The 20,642-nt window shown below is 49.1% G+C and overlaps 1 protein-coding gene and 2 long non-coding RNA genes across 13 annotated transcripts in view; 1 reads left to right on the forward strand and 2 right to left on the reverse strand.

Annotated features, from left to right (window-relative positions):
- The window catches only part of LOC310670714 (major histocompatibility complex class I-related gene protein-like), a 118,296-nt gene extending 97,795 nt beyond the window's left edge, over nt 1–20,501 (reverse strand). For 2 of the 10 annotated variants that reach the window (XM_083426416.1, XM_083426411.1), the window contains exons 1-2: nt 20,311–20,481; nt 13,195–13,470 (exon numbers count right to left, since the gene is read on the reverse strand). In XM_083426416.1, the coding sequence (XP_083282542.1) occupies nt 13,195–13,470; nt 20,311–20,386 (352 nt within the window). In that variant the 5' untranslated portion in view covers nt 20,387–20,481. Of the gene's footprint in view, nt 1–2,446; nt 2,839–5,898; nt 6,366–6,883; nt 6,917–7,554; nt 7,618–7,813; nt 7,965–9,160; nt 9,449–12,027; nt 12,304–13,194; nt 13,471–20,310 lie in introns of those variants that run through there. The other 8 variants (XR_014507613.1, XM_083426415.1, XR_014507612.1 and 5 more) reach the window with 8 other exon arrangements.
- LOC310671209 lies at nt 82–4,101 on the reverse strand. Its single transcript, XR_014507897.1, has 2 exons — nt 3,961–4,101; nt 82–698 (listed from the first exon to the last, which is right to left on the reverse strand). It is a non-coding gene; the product is annotated as an uncharacterized lncRNA (long non-coding RNA).
- On the forward strand, nt 989–6,345 carry LOC310671010. Of its 2 annotated transcripts, XR_014507666.1 has the most exons (4): nt 990–1,449; nt 1,504–1,608; nt 2,219–2,824; nt 5,884–6,345. It is a non-coding gene; the product is annotated as an uncharacterized lncRNA (long non-coding RNA). The 2 variants fall into 2 exon arrangements; XR_014507665.1 differs by lacking the exon at nt 5,884–6,345 and having other exon boundaries at nt 989–1,449; nt 2,219–2,836.
- Nucleotides 20,502–20,642: the final 141 nt, after the last annotated feature.

The following is a 20,642-nucleotide window of genomic DNA, read 5'->3' on the forward strand; positions in this document are numbered from 1 at the left end:
TGTATACATGTTGTGTTTGGTATGAAGTTGTAAGTGGGACGAGGGAAGGAGAGAGGGGTTAAATATGCTCTCTGTTCCTGTTTTTGAAAATGCAAATAATTTTTTTAAAAAATTGATCCCCTCTCCACGGAGGCGTTTTTCAAGGTGGGCACCCACCCCCACAACGATGGAGGAGCTGCTCAAATGTTAACATCCGTCTCAGTCTACAACCTTCTAAGATTATACAATAAAATTATAATGGTACAGGAATAATAATTAGGAGTGTTTTGCAGTTCTCCATGTGTTTCCTAGATGTTCACGCACAAACGATTTTGCAGTGCTCCACTATCATCTTAAGTTGTGTTTTCCGTGAAGCCCCATTGTACGTAGCATAACTCACCCGCCAAGGCCAGCCCAATACGTTTTGACACCTGAGGCCGGCCCCCAAATGCCACCCCTCTCCCCACCAGGGAAGAAGCGGCGAGGGAAGATTTACATCCAGGGTGGAGGGAGAAAGATTAGCTCATTTTAAATGGTATTGTTTTAATATTTTGGTGTTTGATGAGCTCCCTGGGAGGAAGAGTGGGATAAAAATGTAAAACAAATTAAATATTTTGGGCATCTTCTCATTTCAGTGGGAGAACTTCCTTCTGCGATTGTGGACTTTTGGGGCAACCCTGCCTTGGTCATCTCCCACCACACTCTGCCCCAGATCAGATCTCTACATATTTCTTTTATTATATTCGCCCCATCCCTCCTTTCTTCCACCCTGGAACCAAAAGCAGCATCCAGGTGGTCCCCCATCGGGCACTGATTTCAGACCCTCTTGGCCTCATGCAACTTAAGCCCACACCTGCGAAAACACAGATTCTGTCCCCATCTCGCTTTGGACTCTAGTTCTTCAGTCACTTTGCACCGGGAGACCAATTATTGTGAATATTCTCAGGAACTTCAAAATCTCTGGAACTCCTGTGATAAGAAGGAAAGAACCACTAAAGACAAAAGGGGGTGCACCCTTATTTATTTCATTAAAATGAATATTAAAAATAATAATTATAATTATAATTTTATTATTTATATCCTGCCCATCTGGCTGGGTTTCCATTAATAACAGAGTAAAACTTCAAACATTAAAAATTTCCTTAAACAGGAAAAAATAATAACAATTACCGTATTTTTCGCCCTATAGGACACACTTTTTCCCCTCCAAAAATGAAGGGGAAATGTGTGTGCGTCCTATGACGCGAATGCAGGCTTTCGCTGAAGCCTGGAGAGCGAGAGGGGTCGGTGCTATCTGCAAGCCTAGGGAGCCTGGCGGGAAGTCGCGCCGGTCTCCCACAGCTTGCGGAGAGCTGCCTGCATCCCGAAGCCTGGGGCGCGTGGAGTAGCACGCCCCGGGCTTCGGGCAGATATCCGCAAGCCTGGGGAGCCCGGCGCGACTTCCCGCCAGGCTCCCTAGGCTTGCGGATAGCAGCCTGTTCTGGGGGTTGGGGTCGGGGGAAGCTTGGGCTTCCCCCACCCCAGCCCCACGCCTGGGGGGGGGGATTTCTTTTCTTTATTCCCCCCCAAAAAAACTAGGTGCGCCCTATGGGGCGAAAAATACGGTACATCCAGTGTCTTCAAAGTACCGTATTTTTCGCCCTATAGGACGCACTTTTCCCCCTCCAAAAATGAAGAGGAAATGTGTGTGCGTCCTATGGGGCGAATGCAGGCTTTCGCTGAAGCCTGGAGAATGAGAGGGGTCGATGCGCACCGACCCCTCTCGCTCTCCAGGCTTTAGGAAGCTATCCGCAAGTCTTGCAAGCCCAGCGGGAGGTCCCGCGGGCTCGCAAGACTTGCGGGCAGCAGCCTGCAGCCCAAAAGCTCGGGGGATAGCGGGGAGGCGGAGCCCCACAAGCTCAGGGGATAGCGGGGAGGCGGAGCGCCGCCACCCCGCTATTCCCCGACCTGATCTGGAGGCTGGCGGGGGGAGAGAAGCAAGCTTGCTTCTCCCCCCCCCCCCCGCCAGCCCCACAAACTCGGGGGACAGCAGGGCAAGCCACTGCCCCACGGAGGCTAGAGAGGCTGTCCCTGAAGGCAGAAGAGGGAGACGGAGCGCTCCGTCTCCCTCTTCTAGCTTGGGGATGGCTGCGCAAACCTGGGGGGGGGGGGAATAAAAATTTTTCCCTTGATTTCCCGCCCAAAAAACTAGGTGCATCCTATGGGCCGGTGCATTCTGTAGGGCGAAAAATACGGTAAGCTGCAGCAAATCCATTGGGTTAGGCAAGAAGAGTCCTGCAGCCCCTGGAGGTTTAAGAGAGTTATTGCATTCTTCTTTCTATGAAAGAGTCTCCTTAAGTAATGCCGGCCTATGAGAAGGGAAGGAAGATGGAGGGAATCATATGGTGGGAACAACAGATGGGCAGAGTATGTTCCTCAAGGGCCACAGGTGGAAAAGCAAGAATGTGTGAGATAAAAATTAGGCAAATTGAAGGCAACAAAAGTAGTTTACTTGGAAGAGTTCATGTGGCCCCACTCCCAGTGGGTCTCCCCTCCTAGAAGGCTGTGGGGACCAGGCAACAAGTCTCATGAACTGGAGGCCTGCAGCCCAAAAGAAGGGGCTGCTTATTTCAGACCAAACTGTGACCATGAAGCTCCTGGCCTGCCTCTTTTCCTTGCTGGCTTCCTCCTTGGCTGTCAGCAGAATCTGAAGCAAGAATCCCTCTCATCTCCTGTAGGAAAGTTGCCTCTCTCTTCGGCCACTTTGTTCCTTCTCTCTTTCAGCTTCAACTCCTGAGCATCTAAGCATCCCTCCTCCCTGCCAACCATCCCTCCCTGCCAGCCTCTTCACTTCCTCACACAGAAGGTGGATTGAAAACACTCAGCCAAGAATGTTATTTTTATTCCAGACACTGCAGATTATTGACAAAACAGACTGTTTCAAGAAGTGGCAGAAAGATATATCCAGATTTGTCTGACAGGGCAAAAAGCCAATAATAAAATTTAAAATATTAACAGATGCAAAGGAAAGAGGGGGCTTTGCCCTGCCGGACTTAAAACTTTATTATGAAGCAGCAGCTTTCTGCTGGTTGAAAGAATGGCTACTTCTTGAAAATACAGATGTACTGGATTTAGAAGGTTTTAACAATGCGTTTGGCTGGCATGCATACTTATGGTACGACAAGGTTAAAGTGCATAGAATGTTCAAAATTCACATTGTCAGGAAAGCATTGTTTAATGTGTGGATTAGATACAAGGATCTTTTGGAAAACAAAACTCCAAGGTGGTTGTCTCCAATGGAAGCGAAAGCTTTAAAGAAACTCAATATGGAGGCCAACTGGCGAAAGTATTGGGAAATTTTAGAACAAGACGGAGACAAATTGAAACTACAGAGTTTTGATAAATTAAAAAGCAAAGTCCGAGATTGGCTCCACTATTATCAAATAATGGAGGCATTTAAAATGGATAGAAAAATTGGCTTCCAGGTGGAAAAATCAAAATTGGAAACAGAACTGTTAGAACCCAAAACAAAAATATTGTCAAGAATGTATAACTTGCTGCTGAAATGGAATACACAGGATGAGGAAGTGAAATCAGCAATGATTAAGTGGGCACAAGATGTTGGTCATAATATAATGTTTGCTGACTGGGAACGGTTATGGACCACTGGAATAAAGTTTACGGCATGTAATGCCTTAAGAGAGAATATAATGAAAATGATTTACAGATGGTACATGACACCAGTCAAGCTAGCAAAAATTTATTATATGCCTGATAATAAATGTTGGAAATGTAAAGAATCTGAAGGCACTTTCTTTCACCTTTGGTGGACGTGCCCAAGGATTAAGTCCTTCTGGGAGATGATTTATAATGAATTGAAAAAAGTGTTTAAATACACATTTCGAAAGAACCCAGAAGCCTTTCTCCTGGGCATGGTTAATCAACAGGTTCAGGCGAAGGATAGGACTTTTTTTATGTACGCCACAACAGCAGCAAGAATACCGTATTTTTCGCCCCATAGGACGCACTTTTTCCCCTCCAAAAATGAAGGGGAAATGTGCGTGCGTCCTATGGGGCGAATGCAGGCTTTCGCTGAAGCCGGGAGAGCGAGAGGCATCGGTGCGCACCGACCCCTCTCGCTCTCCAGGCTTCAGGAAGCTATACGCCAGCCTTGCAAGCCCTGTGGGAGTTCCCATGGGCTCACAAGGCTTGCGGGCAGCAGCCTCCCGCCCGAAGCACGGGGAGCCCTCCGGAGGACTCCCCGTGCTTCGGGCGCGTGTCCGCAAGCCTTGCGCGCCCGACGGGAGGTCCCGCCGAGTGCGGGAGGCTTGGGGCGGCAGCCTCCCGCCCGAAGCACGGGGAGCCCTCCGAAGGACTCCCCGTGCTTCGGGCGCCTGTCTGCAAGCCTTGCGCGCCCGACGGGAGGTCCCGCCGAGTGCGGGAGGCTTGGGGCGGCAGCCTCCCGCCCGAAGCACGGGGAGCCCTCCGGAGGACTCCCCGTGCTTCGGGCGCGTGTCCGCAAGCCTTGCGCGCCCGACGGGAGGTCCCGCCGAGTGCGGGAGGCTTGGGGCGGCAGCCTCCCGCCCGAAGCACGGGGAGCCCTCCGAAGGACTCCCCGTGCTTCGGGCGCCTGTCTGCAAGCCTTGCGCGCCCGACGGGAGGTCCCGCCGAGCGCGCGAGGCTTGGGGCGGCAGCCTCCCGCCCGAAGCACGGGGAGCCCTCCGAAGGACTCCCCGTGCTTCGGGCGCCTGTCTGCAAGCCTTGCGCGCCCGACGGGAGGTCCCGCCGAGCGCGCGAGGCTTGGGGCGGCAGCCTCCCGCCCGAAGCACGGGGAGCCCTCCGAAGGACTCCCCGTGCTTCGGGCGCCTGTCTGCAAGCCTTGCGCGCCCGACGGGAGGTCCCGCCGAGCGCGCGAGGCTTGGGGCGGCAGCCTCCCGCCCGAAGCACGGGGAGCCCTCCGAAGGACTCCCCGTGCTTCGGGCGCCTGTCTGCAAGCCTTGCGCGCCCGACGGGAGGTCCCGCTGAGCGCGCGAGGCTTGGGGCGGCAGCCTCCCGCCCGAAGCACGGGGAGCCCTCCGAAGGACTCCCCGTGCTTCGGGCGCCTGTCTGCAAGCCTTGCGCGCCCGACGGGAGGTCCCGCCGAGCGCGCGAGGCTTGGGGCGGCAGCCTCCCGCCCGAAGCACGGGGAGCCCTCCAGAGGGCTCCCCTTGCTTCTGGCGGGTGTCCGCAAGGCTTGGGGCGGCAGCCACAGCTGAGGGGGGGAAATAAATTTTTTTTATTCATTTCCCCCCCCAAAAAACGAGGTGCGTCCTATGGGCCGGTGCGCCCTATAGGACGAAAAATACGGTACTCATCGCGCAGCACTGGAAGACGCAAGAACTACCCACACTGGAAGAATGGCAGATGAAGGTTATTGACTATATGGAATTAGCAGAAATGACTGGCAGAATCAGAGACCAGGGAGAAGAGACGGTGAAGGAAGACTGGAGGAAGTTTAAAGATTATCTACAGAAGTATTATAAGATAAAGAACGTTTGAGGACATCAGACTAAATTTAAATGAATATTAGCAAAAAATTTTATGATTAAGAAAGACAAATGTTTTTAAGATAAATGGAAATGTAACTATGTTAAGAGATTAAGATTAAGTTGAATTTTAGATATGCCAGAGGGAAAAAATTTACTGTCAGAATATAAGATCTGGAATACAGAGTGGGAAGGTCTGGGGAAGTCGCAGACACAGGTTAATGTTAAATAATGCAAAGACACAATGATTGTTTTTAACTTTTTTCTTTACTTTTTCTTTTCTTATACATTGTATTTTATATTGTTTGATTGTGTTGTCTTTATTCTTTGTTTTGTATTTGTTTGTTTGTATTGTTTGTTTATTAATTGTTAAAATAAAAAAAAAATCTTTAAAAAAAAGAAAGAAAAAAAACACTCAGCCAGAGCAGTTAGGCTGCTTTTGCACATTCCATGACATTACATCCGTTTAGCCAAAGGCTGGGCAGCCCAAGAGGCAGGTCGGCAGTAACAATTTAGCCTATTTCACGCATAATACACCTAAAGCAGTTCTTAAATGTTGCCTTTCCTTCAATTTGGATGGAAAGTGAGTGACACAAGATTGGGGAAAACCAAGAGAAACCATCAAAATCACTGCTCAATCTCCCCACCCCTTTTTAAAGCTTTTAGTTGTGTATATCCGGCACATTTCTCATGAACACAAACACATTTCTGAAAACCAGCTACAAAGCAAAATTAGCCAAAATCCATCAGAAAAACATGTTTATCCTCAAATTCAAGTTACAGCTGGAGTCAGAATGGATGGGTGAGAGCCAGGATTAATGAGCATCATAAATAGCATTAAAGGACAGCAGGAGCTCTGAGCCTCTGTACTTCACAGCAAAACTGTGGAGAAATAAACAAGAGTGTTTCAAAATTAAGCCAACATCATGGTGTGGGGGCATCAGCATTACAGAGCTAGTGGGAACCCAAAGGCCGTCTAGTCCAGCCTCCCAAGGAAAGCCACCATCCCTCATCATGTCAAGTCAGACCTAAGAGATGCTAGGAGCATCACCAAAATGGGATTGCAGAGCTAATGCCTGAAGAGGGCAGCTCAAGCAAGTGAGCCAAGCTGCACTCTTTGGGGGAATAACGGAAGGAGAAATCCTTTTCCAGACCCCAAAATCTGTCATTCAGATCCTGCGTAGAACCCATTTGTCAGGTGGAGGGGATCCTCTGTGGAGCTCAGATGGACAGACAGAATGAGTCACAAGAGCTTTTTTCAGCTCAATGGACACTCCAGATTATGTCACACTTGGAAACCCCAAGGCGGGTAACAGGGGAAGCTTTTCCCCATTTGGGGATGTTCCCCACAGAGCCTTGTGCAAGAGCCCCCCTTTGCCCCCACCTGCACCCCCACTTACCCTTGGTGGAGCTGTCAGGCCCCTGGTCACTTGCTGCAAAAGGGAGGAAACACAGGAGTCAGGATCCCAGGGAGGGAGATCCCATCCCCCAGCCCTTCTCCTCCCTCCTTCCGACCCCATCCCAAATCACTCTCAATATGGGGAGGGGCCTAAGAAGAGTTCAGGTACAGGCAGCCCAGAGGCAAGGGGGCCCAAGAACAGCAGTGGACGGAGAAGCAGGTGCTGGGGGGCAAAGAGAGGTGGGCACAGCCTGGCATGGAGGCAGCGGGGGACTGGAGTGGGGGTGGGTGCGATCTGGCCAGGAAGGTAGAAGCTGGGGGGAGAGCAGGGGTGGGTGTGATTTGGACAGAAAGAGGGCAGAAAGGCAGAAGGGGGAGGGAGAGCAGTGGTGCCAGCTTCAGGTTCCAGTAAATTAAACCCCCCGAGATCCCTCTCTCCCCGCACCCTCGGCTCTTCCTCCTGCTCCTTCTTGGAGCCCCTCCCTCAGCCGACAGTCTCTCTGCAGCCTTTTCCTGGCCCTGAGGGACCCCTTGCTGTCCACAGACAGGCTGAGCAGACAGGCTGAAGCTTTCCATCAGGGTCTTGGGCTTAAGGACTAGGCCACCACCCGGTTTGGTTTGGTCTGTTTGTAACCTGTTCCTGCTCCAATATTAGGAGGAAATATGTCAGACAGAGAGAGGGGAGGAGTCACTCACTTGTGGTTTTTTCGTAGGCTGCTTTCTTGCTCTGTTTCTCTGTGAAGACAAAAGCAGAAAAAATACAAAATAAGTGCACAAAATACACAAAATAAAAACATCAGGTGGAAAGTGAATTTCCTGAGCAGAGTGAGCGCAAACAATGGCCAGCATTACTATTGGTTCAAAGGGTGTTTTGTGGGGAGGGGTCTCTGTAGGGATGCCAGCGACAATTTCCAGGAAGCTCCACCAGCACATTCCCAGTTGGAGGCCAAGACAGAAGGACACAGGAGAGCCAGCAAAGACATCCAGGGTTTACTTACTGCAGATGAAGACGATGATCCCAGAGACCAGCAGGATGGCAGCCATGACACCCAAAATGGCTCCCACAATGAGCCCCAGGTTGACTGAAAGGAGACAAGAGACATTTTTATTCAGACTGGCGGCAGCAGCTCCCCAAGGCCTCAAGCAGGAGATCTGAGTGGAGGTGCTGAGCTATGAGCCCAGGAGGATTTTACGTGTGCAAAGCAGGGACTCTTTCTGCCTCCTGACAGGCCAGGGTCCTCTCTCTAGTGACAAAGGACACTGGCTTCATCACAGACTCCAGACTTCAAAGCAGGTCTCCTCCTGCTCAGGCGCTTCAGCCTTCTCTGTCCGGACCCTGAGAGGAAGGGATTCCCTCCCCTCTGAGACCCCCCAGAGCCCAGCATTACAGGCCTTCAGGGGAGACACAAACCCTTAGGAAAAAGCATCTTGTGTAGGGTTGCCATACGTCCAGTTTTTCCTAAACATGCCCTCCCTTTTCAGACTTAAAATGTCTGTCGAGACAGATTTTTAAAATAAAGCAAAATGTCCAGGTTTTAAATAGAGGATAATTAATTAAAGCAAGCAAACAAGCAAGCAAGCAAATAAATAAATAACAATATTGCTATTTTGTTTTTAAAAGTTAAGAACATTGCTACTAGCAATATATCGCAGCCTCTATAGCCTACAAATAATAGAGGTATTTAAAATGAGAGTCGTCATACAAACTCGAAGTTAAAAGTAGAAGTCGGCAAATGTGTCCTCTTTTTTGCTCTTCAAAATATGGCAACCCTAACACCAGAGCTTGTGAAATGCAAGGAGGTCCCAAGGAGGGAGGACAACCAAAAGTGCCCCCCAAACAACCCTCATCTCCTCCCAAGGTCCCCACAAGTACCTACAGAAATGAAATTGGAATGGGGGGGGGGTCTCTTTCCACAGAGGGATGCCATAACAAAGTTTTATTCCACATACTGTGCTGACACATTTGATTCTGAAGTAGTAAAATATGTGCCCACATTCTTTGACATCACAACTACTTAGGCTTAAAGGCCAAAAGGTGTAGGCCAGTTTTTACCTACGACATCCAATTTGCGTTCAAGGCGAATGAGACACTTGCCAGAAAAGGCTGCATCTCTGTCGAAATCTACAGATTCCGATTCAGCTGCTTCCCTCCAGAGACATAGACAGGATCCAACTGGGGTTCCCCATCTGAGCTGTGCTGCTGCTGAAGGGAGGAGTTGGGTGGAAATCCCCCCCTCCCAGAGCCCACCCCTTCCCCTCCTGTCTGTCTGTCTCTCACCAGACTCCTTCTCCCAGGCCACGTCCAGAGGCTTCTCCAGGCTGTCATGCTCCACGCGGCACCGGAAGCGCTCCCTCTCCTCGGGGTCGATCTGGACACTGAGGAAGAGATAGTAGGTCCCGTCCGAGTTGGGGGCGACCAATCCTCGGAGGGTGCCCTCCTGCCAGACCTCCCCGTCCTTCACCCAGTTGGCCTCAATCTCCTTGGGGTAGAAGCCGTGGACTTGGCAAACGAGGGTCTCCAGGCCGTCATAGTCTGCCTTCCTGGTCACCTTCACCACCGGAGCCTCTGCAAAAAGGGCCGCATTGGGGTTAACAGAGAGACATCCACAACGGGAGCCTGGAGGAATCCTGTATTTTTTAAGAGCAGAGGAGTAGGGACCCAAGGGGCAACCTAGTCAGAATCTCCTCACATCTCCAGAAATTAAAAAGAACTGAGTATAAATGGGATTTCTTCAACCTGCCTTGGCATCTTCCCCAGTCAGTGTCTATGCTGGAACTGTTTGTAGATGTTTTATCCTTCGTTTGCCAAAGCAGACTCCTTTGGGAGGGAGGACTGGGTACAAATTACTTTATCATCTTAAAAAGCTTTAACACAACTTGTGGCTCCAAGATTGTCCCAGGAAGCCGCCTCTAGGCTGAGGGGCAAATTTCACCAGGTCCCCAATGGCGGGATTCATTCAGATCCTTCCAAGTTGCAAGTCATGAACTGAGGGCAGCTGAGGCTGATCCTGGTTCCTCTCTTGAGGGGGAAGAAATGCTGGACTCGCTGCTCTCTGTTCTCCGGGACTTTTCAGCCCAATAGTTAGTGAGCAAAGCCAACAGCCCAGGAATAGACAGAGCTCCTTTCTAGTTCTCCCGCCTGCCCTGAAAGGGTCCCTTGAGGTTGGAAAGGGCCCATCTCCCTTCTCCCCGGCAGCCTCCCCTGGAGTGGAAAGGGCAGACCAGGAGGCCCAGTAAGCCAGCAACTTACGCACATTTAACTTCAGCACATACAGATTTACGCACTTGGAAAAAAATATTGTAAAAACCAAAAAGAGGGTGGGAAGGGGGTGGGCGTACGGGGAGAATTTGGCAAACCCAATCGCCCTTGAATCCAATGTGTTTTAAAGACTTTCCCTATAGGTATGTAGGGGGAGGCGGGGCACATTGATACACCAACAATATTTCAATATCGAGAAACATTATTCGTGTCGTGACATCACTAAAACGTGTTTATACATGTGTGAGTATGACAGTTGCGACCGTGCGGCCTGCCAGTTCACCATTGGCATTTGACGGGAGTAGGTGTGTTTTTAGGGCGGCCAACTAAAATATTACGTGAAATGTAAAAGTGTTCCAATGCTGTTTTTCGTCGTTTAGTTAAGATTTAAAAATACAAAAGGTAAATTATCCCACTCAGTAATCAGGATTATATATGATTTTTAAATAAGTTCAGTGGTTTTATGAATTGTTAGTTTTCTGTAAAGGTTCGTTGGGGCACTTTGATACACCAAGGCACAGGACACATTGATACGTATAAAAGTGCCCCGCTAGTGTACAATAGTGCCCCAGTATACAAGTTTGCATGAAATCTCTAAACTGATTTCCTACTCATGAAATTTGAAAAGAAAAAAACCTGTTGTTTACTACATGGCCAAAGTCATTTCTAAATATAATATGACCGATTATCAAATGTCATTTCTCAGGAAATATCCAGCATCTTGTATGTTTGTCTTCCCCATTGTAGAAGATAAGGCAAGCATTGATTTCAAAGATGCTGTTTTGCAGCTGCCAAAACCAAATTTCTCAAAGGGCACAACTCAAACATCATCTCTTTATACTTTTTCTTTAGACTTCAGTGGATATAGAGTGTTCACATTAGGTAGTCAAAAAATAGTAATTTAAACAAAATGCTTATAAAAAATAACATATTTCCTTAACGTTTAGCTTCCATTAATGTGCAATAGAAGCTAAACGTTAAGGAAATATTTTATTTTTTATAAGCATTTTGTTTAAATTACTATTTTTTGACTACCTAATGTGAGTTCTTATACTTTTTAAAGTTTTTCCCAAGTTTTTTTTTTAATGGATAGGTGTTTGAGGAAAGATGAACATATGTTTTGAAGAAAACCTGCCATAAAGTCTATGATATGTGTGAAACACTTAGTTTTGATACGTAATTTAGATTTTTAAGTAACAAATTGTAGGGCTGATTATGGTCTGATTAAACGTTGTTTTTTTCATTAAATTTTTGTAAGTAATTACCATTCTCATACAATTTGCGCTTTGTATCAAAGTGCCCCGTAGGTGGAGCAGAATGATACAAAACCCATTTTTTACTCAAGTCATTATATTCTCTTCTAACTTTAATGGTTCTTTTGATTGCTATTATAATATTGATTAGTTATGCCATGCATAAAGCAATTTTTTAATTAGTTGACTCATTTTGGTACATAAAATATGAGATTGAATTTTTCTGCATCAATCTGCCCCACTTGCCCCTACCCAAGTGTAAAAGCAGAATGTTTTTCTGTATCCCGCCTCAAATCTGTCCATTTCAATTTTCTTTTTTTACTGAATTTAAAATGCATTTTGCTTTCCTGGCCCCTTCCCTGCTGTTACTTTCTGCCCCACCCCCTATTTGTCTTTTGCCATCCCTTATTCTAGCCAAAGGGGCATGGGGGGGGGGCTGATTTTAAGCATCTCCCAATCATACTCTGAAGTGACCCCTTTTCTCCTCCAAACTTCTTTCTGCCGCCCCCCCCCCCAAGAAAAGTGTTTGCTGTTTGGTCCAGAAAGGAAGATTGTTAAGGGGGGGGGGGAGGGGAATATGTAGGGAAACTGCCCCACTGCCACCCTTCGCCACCCCACTGTCCCCCCTCTCACCTGTCCTCAGCAGAGTCTCCTTCCCATAGTCCAGGTATCTCTGCAGCCACTCAATGCAAGCCTCCTCCAGGTAGGCTTTCAGGAACTCGTTCCGGGCCTTGTCAGGATCCCAATTCCTCTTGGTCACTTGGGCCCCCGTATCAGCTGCCGTCCAGGTGAGGGTCTTCTTGTCGAAGGCGATGAAGTCTCTCCCATCATAGCTGTACTGCAAATACCCTCCTTTGCGCCCGTCTGACCTCAGCTCACAGCCGTACATGTGCTGGAGGGTGTGGATCCCTGGAAGGACCAAAAGAGGTCCAGGAGGTCAGGGGGGGTCAGAGCAGCCCCTCCCCCATCAGCAAGAGAGCCCAGGAAAAAGGATTTATTTCCCTCAGACTCAGGGAAGAGGCAGCAGTCAGAGGGGAGAAAAATCAACCAGCATTGTATCTTTCTGAAGGCTCATCCGCATAACACGTTCACTGAGGGAAACACTACAAGCCCCCCTTTAATTGCCCCCCCACCCTCTCTCATCGCCTCACACTGTCTCTCCCCCCCCCCCCCAATTCCTAGTGGATTCTCCCAACTCCCTGGAGGCAGGGGAGGGGTGGGGTTTCCCCTCCTGTCCAACAGGAGCATCCCTTGCAGGGTCAGAGGTCACAGTCTGTCCCTCTTCCCCCCCAGCTCTGCTCCTCTGGATCTTGCCAACTCCTCCAAGACTGCATTTCAGCGAACAAACAGGACTCTTGAAGCACCCTCTCTGGGTGTTACACGTGTGTAGGGGGCAAGTGCTGTGAAAGGTGTTGTGCTGCTGTTAGGGGTAAAGTCCTGAAGCAGGGAGCCTGCTTAGGAAGTGAGGAAGTGGAGAAGCCTGGAAGGTGAAGGTGCAAAATCATAGAGAGATCTCCCTCCAGACCCAGCAGAGGCTCCCACTTCTGAAGTTCTGCTCCAAAACTGCATACTGGGGGGGGGGGTGTCTCTGCCCTCCAAGTCTCATTTTCCGTCCCCCCCACCCCACCCATTAAGACCTTCATTAAGGGAAGGGGAGATGCCTCTGCCCTGGTGGAGACCCCCACCCTCCATTTCCTTTCCTCCCAGCAGACCCCTCCCTGCATTTCTGGCCCCTGGAGGGAATGATATTGGGGGGGGGGGGAGAGGTGTGACTCTGTTCCTCTCCTGTCTTCCACTCACCTCCGCTCTGGTTGTAGCGATTCTGCAGAGTCTGCAGACTCACCCTGAATGACAGCTCATTGCCCTGAGCTACCTGAGTCTCCCTGTTCCAGTACTGAGGATCCTCCTTTTCCACCTTCCTTATCCAGGGGACGCGAGGCAGATACTCCTTGGTGTCACTGTCATACTGATCAATTTGCTGGTCATCCACGTACCCCACAGCAATGAACTGGGGCAGCCCCTGGCCAGGCTCAGACACGCCTGTGTAGAAGTAGCGCAGGGAGTGAGAAGTGGAGCCTGGAAAGGAAGAGAAAAGGGGGCAGAGAGTTAGGGGTCCGGCAGATGAAGGCAGCGGCCTAATCCTGCTGTATCACAGGCAGCAGCCCTAAATCAGGAGATCCAAAGTTCAGCAGGGTTTGGGGGAGTTTGTAGACCTGCCCTTAAACACAGAGGAGGCAGAGCAGAGGGAGCCTAAGAATCATAAACATACAAATAACAACAACAATCGCCCATGGAGCAGAGGGCAAGAAAAAGCTCTGCCAGGCAGCACTAAATCCCTGCATGTCTCTGCTGAGGCTCCGTGTGGGGAGACAGAGGCCAGCCCCTTCCTTTTGCCAAGGGGGCAGGAATTGCCCCCCACTTGCAAGCGCCAGGCTGATGAGAGCTCCCACAACATGGTCTGAAGGCTCAGGATGCAGGCACCAAACGGAAGCTAAGCAGGCTCAGGTCTGGGAAGTGGATGGAGGGGAGACCAGATGAAGCAACATCCATATATTGGGAGAAGAGCAAGCTGCCTCCTCCTGGGTCAGACCACTGGTCCAGGTAGCTCAGAGTTGTCTGCCCTGACTGGGATGGCTCATATCTGCAGAAACGGGCCTAGTGAAGCCACTCCCTTGGAGCTGCCCCACACCCTGACCTTCTGGAGCCATGCACTGAACAGGTCTGACCTGGGTCTTGCTTCCTGGGCTCTGGGCGGCTTTGGAAAGATCTCCTGGGAACTCAGGAGAGCCCCACAAGATCCTGAGAGAACCTGCCAGAGTCTGTTATGCAAGGCAGAGAGCTTCAAAGCTCTTTCAGTACTGGGAAAACCTTGCACAAAAAGAGCTCTCTGCCTTCTGCACATATAATTGGTGTGATTCCAGCATACAGTTGAAATCATTCCAGTTAAATGCATTCCAGTTGCTAGTTTCCTGCACTTTCCACCAGTTTTCCAGGGAGATGTAAAGTTAATTGGCCTGTGATTTCTGAGATCCTTCCTGGATCCCCTTTTCGGAATCAGTGTTTCAATGGTTCAATGTTGCAATCTTTCAATGGTCTGAGCTGCCACCCACAGAGCGGGTTCCCCACTTGAGAAAGAAGGCCCCACAGGGATAGCAGGGGCAGGAGGGCAAAAGCAACTCTGGGGTCAGGTCTCAACATGTGGCCCCACATCCCCTTTCCCCCCACTTGCCCCTTCACAAGATCGAACACAGGAAGGGGGACAGAGCTCTGGCCACCAGGGGGCCTAATGAGTCTCCACAGCAGATCCCCATCAGAAGCAAACCACTTTTGTGGACGTCCATCAGCAGATTTTGCTGTTTCTGCTCACTCCCCACACTCCTTCACCCTCTTCCCAAGTCACAGTGAATGTGTACCAAGGGGGCTGTGTGCCTCCTTTGCGCATGAGGAAAGAGCCGAGGCTCCATGGTGCTCGTAATCTTTTCTAGGGTACAGGATGAGACCCACAGAGAGGGCCCCCCAAGACAGCTGCAGCCCCATAATTCCCTCCCTGCCAGAGTCTGTTATGCAAGGCAGAGAGCTTCAAAGCTCTTTTGGTACAGGGAAAACCTTGCAGAAAAAGAGCTCTTTGCCTTCTGCATATATAATTGGTGTGATTCCAGCAGGCCAGCTGTCAACAGCCTGAAACTGAACTCATTCAAGTTAAAGGCATTCAGGTTGGCAGTTTCCACCAGTTTTCCAGGGATAGGTGTCAAGTTAATTGGCCTGTGATTCCCAGGATCCTTCCTGGATAATGTTTTGATAATTGGTGCTTAAATGGTTCAGTGTTGCAATCTTTCAATGGTCTGAGCTTTCACCCACAGAGTGGGTTCCCCACTTGAGAAAGAAGGCCCCACAGGGATAGCAGGGGCAGGAGGGCAAATGCAACTTTGGGGTCAGGTCTCAACATATGGCCCCACATCCCCTTTCCCCCCACTTGCCCCTTCACGAGATCGAACACAGGAAGGGGGGCAGAGCGTGGCAAAGGAAGAACCTTATCCCCCAAAGGGATCACTTTCCCACAGGCTGTACCAGCTCTGGCCACCAGGGGGCCTAATGAGTCTCCACAGTAACAACTAACAAAGACTTGAGGAGGGGAGGTGAGGCAGGGAGCTGAGCAGAGCCTTCAGCATCATATCCAGAGTTGGCCTGCCCAGGAGGCAACCACACTGGTTCTGCAGCCATGAGAAAACACAGACACACACACACACACCCCTGGATGGGGAGAAGCCGAGTTGAGTTCAGTGAGAGATGGGGCATTTCCATGGCGGAAGGTGGGGGGGCACAGTGCTAAGGGGGGAAGAGCGGAGTCTTTGGGGAACCACGACTCAGTCTCCCCACGGTAGGCAGCCGCGCTGAGCCGAGAGCTCGTGCTGTGTGGTGTAGTGGTTAAGAGCGGTAGTCACGTAATCTGGGTAACCGGGTTCGCGTCTCCGCTCCTCCACATGCAGCTGCTGGGTGACCTTGGGCCAGTCACAGAGTGTTTGTTGTGGGGGAGGAAGGGAAAGGAGAATGTTAGCCGCTTTGAGACTCCTTAAAGGGAGTGAAAGGCGGGATATCAAATCCAAACTCTTCTTCTTTTTCTTCTTCTTCTGTCTGATTGCAAACGGCTGGAACTCTGGTGCGAAAGACCCTTCCGGCCACCCCCTCCACACCCAGTTGAGTACAAGTTTGATGGTGCGGTCCTGGGCAGATGCGGAGACTACATTGGCGGCCGATACTGGCGCTGCTGGGAGGTCCTCAATTAGGAGAAGCGATGAAGCAGGAGCCAGGTCTTCCACAAGAGCTGGAAGAGGGCAACGACTGAGAGCGTTGGCGTGGCCCATCAATTTTCAGGGCCCCTCGGTGGGTGACGATCATCTGAGCTTCAGCGGTGGCGTCATTGATGGGCAGTTGTTGATAGGCTTGGGCAAGGTCCAGCTTAGCGAAGACCTTGCCATCACCCAGGGAATGCAGCAGGTGGTGGACGACAGGAACCGGGTAAGTGTACTGCTAAAGCGCCTTGTTGATGCACTTGTAGTCTGCGCATATTCTCACCGACCCGTCTGGCTTGACAGGCGTGACAATGAGGGTTTGCCACTTGGCATGGCCAATTGGCTCCAAAACGCCTTGCGCAACCAGCTTGTCAAGTTGTTTGTCCACCTTAGCTTTGAGAGCGAACGGAACCCACCGTGGCTTTAGCTTGATGGTGGCAACTTGCGACAAGGCTAAAGGAGATGGGCGTACCAGTATATTGGCCCAAAGTGCCATCAAAAACCTCAGCAAAGTCTTTGACCAGACCCTCAGTCTCTGCATTAGAGATGCAGTTGATGCCGGTGACTTCCAGGCCAAGGGCATCAAACCAGTCTAGCCCTAGGAGGCTTGGCCGCTGACCTTCGACCACCACCAGTCGAAGCAGGCCTGAAAAATTCTTGAAAGCGACCCGGAACCGGCCGACGCCTACCACGGGCATGTCGTTCCCCTGCTACTCTCTCAAATGTATGCGGTGTGGGTCAAGTTGCCTCTTGGACAGCTTGGGCATGAGTCTTTTGATGGTGCTCCAGGATACGACGGACAAGGCAGACCCGGTGTCAATCTCCCTGTCACACGGAGCGCCTTCCCATGATTCAGAGGCTGGGGCAAACGGCGGTAGAGGCATGAGTGAAGCCATGGTTCCGATGCCGACATGGAGGCGATGGATGGAGCACAGTGCTCTAGCCAGAACGGTCAGCTCTGAATTGGTTCTGCTCTGTGATTTTGTTCAGTGTGTCAGCTCAGTGAGTGTCCGAATCTGGCTGTGCTCTGATGTCCATCCGATCCCACCTTCGTCGCCAGTATTAAGTAGTGGGTTGACAAAGCAGATGACACAGAGATTTATCCAAGTGGTTCTTTATAAGTAAGCTGGAACTGAACTGAACAGCAAGCAGCTCAGCCGGCCTGCTTTTATAGGCAGCCGGCTGTCAACATTGTAACAACAACAACAACCCAGGGTTTCCCGCCTAAATTACCAACTGATGTGGACCTGAGTGAAAACTATATACACGATACTCCTAGTGGACGGGGTGAGAATTTCAGCACATAACACTTCTGGTACTGTATAGTTTTGCTGGAGTCCAGTGGACTCTGAACATTATTTTCTGTTGAGTAAGTCTTAGTCTTAGATCCATAGAGGCTATTTCTGTTGATTTTATACTTGACTCCCATATATCATTAGTTATCTGTACCCCTAACTCTTCACTCCATTTTTGTCTATCATATTCTAAATCATATTTCTTCCTGTTGAGTAGGGTTTTATATAGTGCAAGTGTACAAGTTTTTTGTTTTTGTTGTAGAGATTAAATCTTGTACTAGCAAGGGTGTTTCCGATGCTGCTATAGCGTCAGGGCCAAACTGCCTTTCCGACATATGTTTCAATTGGATGTATTGCCACTGTGTTTCACTGGTTAATCCATACTTTACTTGCAAAGTTTTATATTCCACAAATTTTAATTTTCATCAATTAATTGATTCAATGTCAAAATACCTTTTTTCATCCAATTTTGCCAAATTATTACTTGATTTTCAATTTTTAATTTTGGGTTGGCCCATATTGTTAATTTCTCATGCTGATAGGGGTCATCCTTATTATTTTTATTTATATTCATCCAATTTTTTTCATAAAACTGGAGCCAAGTTTAGTCCACCCTACAAGAGGTTCAAAGAAACTTTATTTGAGAGTAGCCCAATTGGGATTCCTGCTAGCTCTCCAATCATTAGTCTTACTCAGCAGGTAAGCCCAGTGATACAGTTCCAGATTTGGGAGCCCAAAGCCGCCTTCCTTAGTTGGAAGTTGCATTTTATATAGTGATATTTTTTGTGGCTTTTTACCCCACAGGCACGATCTATATATTGATTTATTTTTTGGAAGTAAAATTTGGGAATATGTATTGGTAATCTTCTAAGAATGTATGAAAGCTTTGGAACAACATTCATTTTGAGGACATTAACCTTTCCCCAAAGGGAGAGGTCTAGAGGTCCCCACCTCTCAATATCAAAAGAAATCTCATAATTTGATTCAAATTTAATTTTACAATTTGGTCTATATCTGATGAAATCATTATATCCAAGTATTTAATGAAGTCTTTGCACATCCAAAATTGATGGTTTCTATACAATGTAGCCCTTGGCCCAATTGGTAAAATCTCTGATTTTGTCCAATTTATAGAATATCCCAATATTCTGCCAAAGGTTTTTATTTTCTCCATAATTTTTGGAATTGTGTCTTCTGGTTTTGTAATAAAAAAAAGGATATCATCCGCAAATAATACAATTTTGTAATTATCTTTGTTGTGCTTTACACCCTTGATATGCTCATCCTGAATTATTGCTCTTTTTAATGGTTCCAGGTAAGAGTATGCTATACATTTTTTTTTAGCTAAACAGAGAACATGAGTGGCAACCCCAAAAGGAGAAAAACACCAAAGGCAGCAATCAAGAATGTGGAATTAAGAATTTAATAGTGTTAAATCCTTGAATAGTACGCAGAGCCCGTGGATTGTTGGGCTGAGGGAGCAGGAATATTCTGAGCAAGGGAGATTCATGTCTAGGAGCCCCAGAAGCCAGGAAGAGGCTCCAGCTGTTTTGAATTATTTTTGAATTTTTTGGGGGGTGAGGGAGAATCTAAAAGGAGGGGATATTCAAGGGGAACCGGGCTGTAGGGTGGAGGCCCCCACTTCTCTCTCAGGAGTTTTTTGTGCCCTTCGTCCTAAACAACTTGACCTGTACAAAACTTAGTGCAAGGGGCTGTACAAACGGCACAGAGAAGCCCCCTGCATAATTTACAAAAACGACATTTTTGACCGGCAACAGGAAAGGGTTTTCTTTGGGGGGGGGGGTTTACAATTGTAAAGCAGGAACGTGGGTGGCGCTGTGGGTTAAACCACAGAGCCTAGGACTTGCCAATCAGAAGGTCGGCGGTTCAACAGTCACTTCATGCTGGCGTTTATTATTGTGTTGTCCAGTCAGTTTTAGTTCTCGTGTTCCTACGTGTGAGCTGTTGTCACTGACAAATGTTGAATAAACTTAGTTGAGGAAGTTATAGTGCCTTGGGCATCTGACTTTTTCCGAATATTTAACAAACTGTAAAGCAGGAGAACCTGATTATGAATGTGGCTGTGAAAGGGAACTCCTGAACAAAACAACACTGGGAATTGCGGGTGGGGACCCCTTATTCAGACGTTTCCCCCGCAATGAAGTCAGCTCTACACGCGTCCAGCTCCCACCTCCAGGCTGGTCGCCAGAGTTTTGAGCTGAGTTTTTAAGAGCGGCTGAGGGTTAGATTAGAAGAGGGAAGGTAAAAATAGAAGAGGGAAGACTCTGTATCTGTTATCTCTCTCACACACTCACAAACACACACACCAGAGTCAACACGAAGCTGCGGGGGGGGGGGGCAGGCGAGTCACTTTCCCCCCCATTAATCCTGCCAACACCTTCAAGCTTTGTTTTGTTCTTTGCTTGAGCCCCGAGCCAAGGAGTGAAGCGGCCCCTGCCCCGGGCGGCATACAAAACAAGCCCCAAGTCTGGGAAACAGATGTCTGGGAAGGGATCCGGCTCCGCTTCGGAGAAGAAACTCCCCGATCGCCCTTTCAGTGCCCAGGAAATGCAATTCACACAGAGTCGTGTTTCCCCCCCCCCCCCCCGCCAAAAAAAAGGGCTTAGTGGAAATTATTTTGTCCCCCCGCCCCAGACCCCACAGTCCTTTATATATATATATATATATATATATAATATTTTTATTAGGATTTTTACATAGGAAAAAAAAGAAAAGAAAAATACAAAAATACAAAAACAACAAGAAAAAACTAAAAACAATTCCATTTTCATAATATTCTTTGCATTTATTTATTTCCCCACAGTCCTTACCTGCGCAGTCCAGGAGCAGCAGCAGGTGGGCAGCCGCCCCCAGGATCAGGGGGGGCCAGAGGAGGAGGACCCCCATCTCCCCCCAAAACGAAGCGCCCTTTTCCTCCTCTTACTCCAGCGACGTCCTTCTCCCTCCGACTCTGAGACCCGCTCTCTGCCCCGCCCGCGGAACCAGCAGCAGAGCGAGCCGGGATTGGCCAAGGGGAAATATTCCGCCAATCGGAAATCTGCGCGCAGATGGCGGCATCGGTCGCCAGGCAGACCTCGAGGCGCAAGTGTGGGAGCGAGGCTGGAGAGGGAAAGAGAAATTGATTGCCGCCTCCCTCCCTCCC

This window comes from Podarcis tiliguerta (assembly GCF_965153285.1).
Source record: "Podarcis tiliguerta genome assembly, chromosome: 2".
In the NCBI taxonomy this organism is placed as follows: Eukaryota; Metazoa; Chordata; class Lepidosauria; order Squamata; family Lacertidae; genus Podarcis; species Podarcis tiliguerta.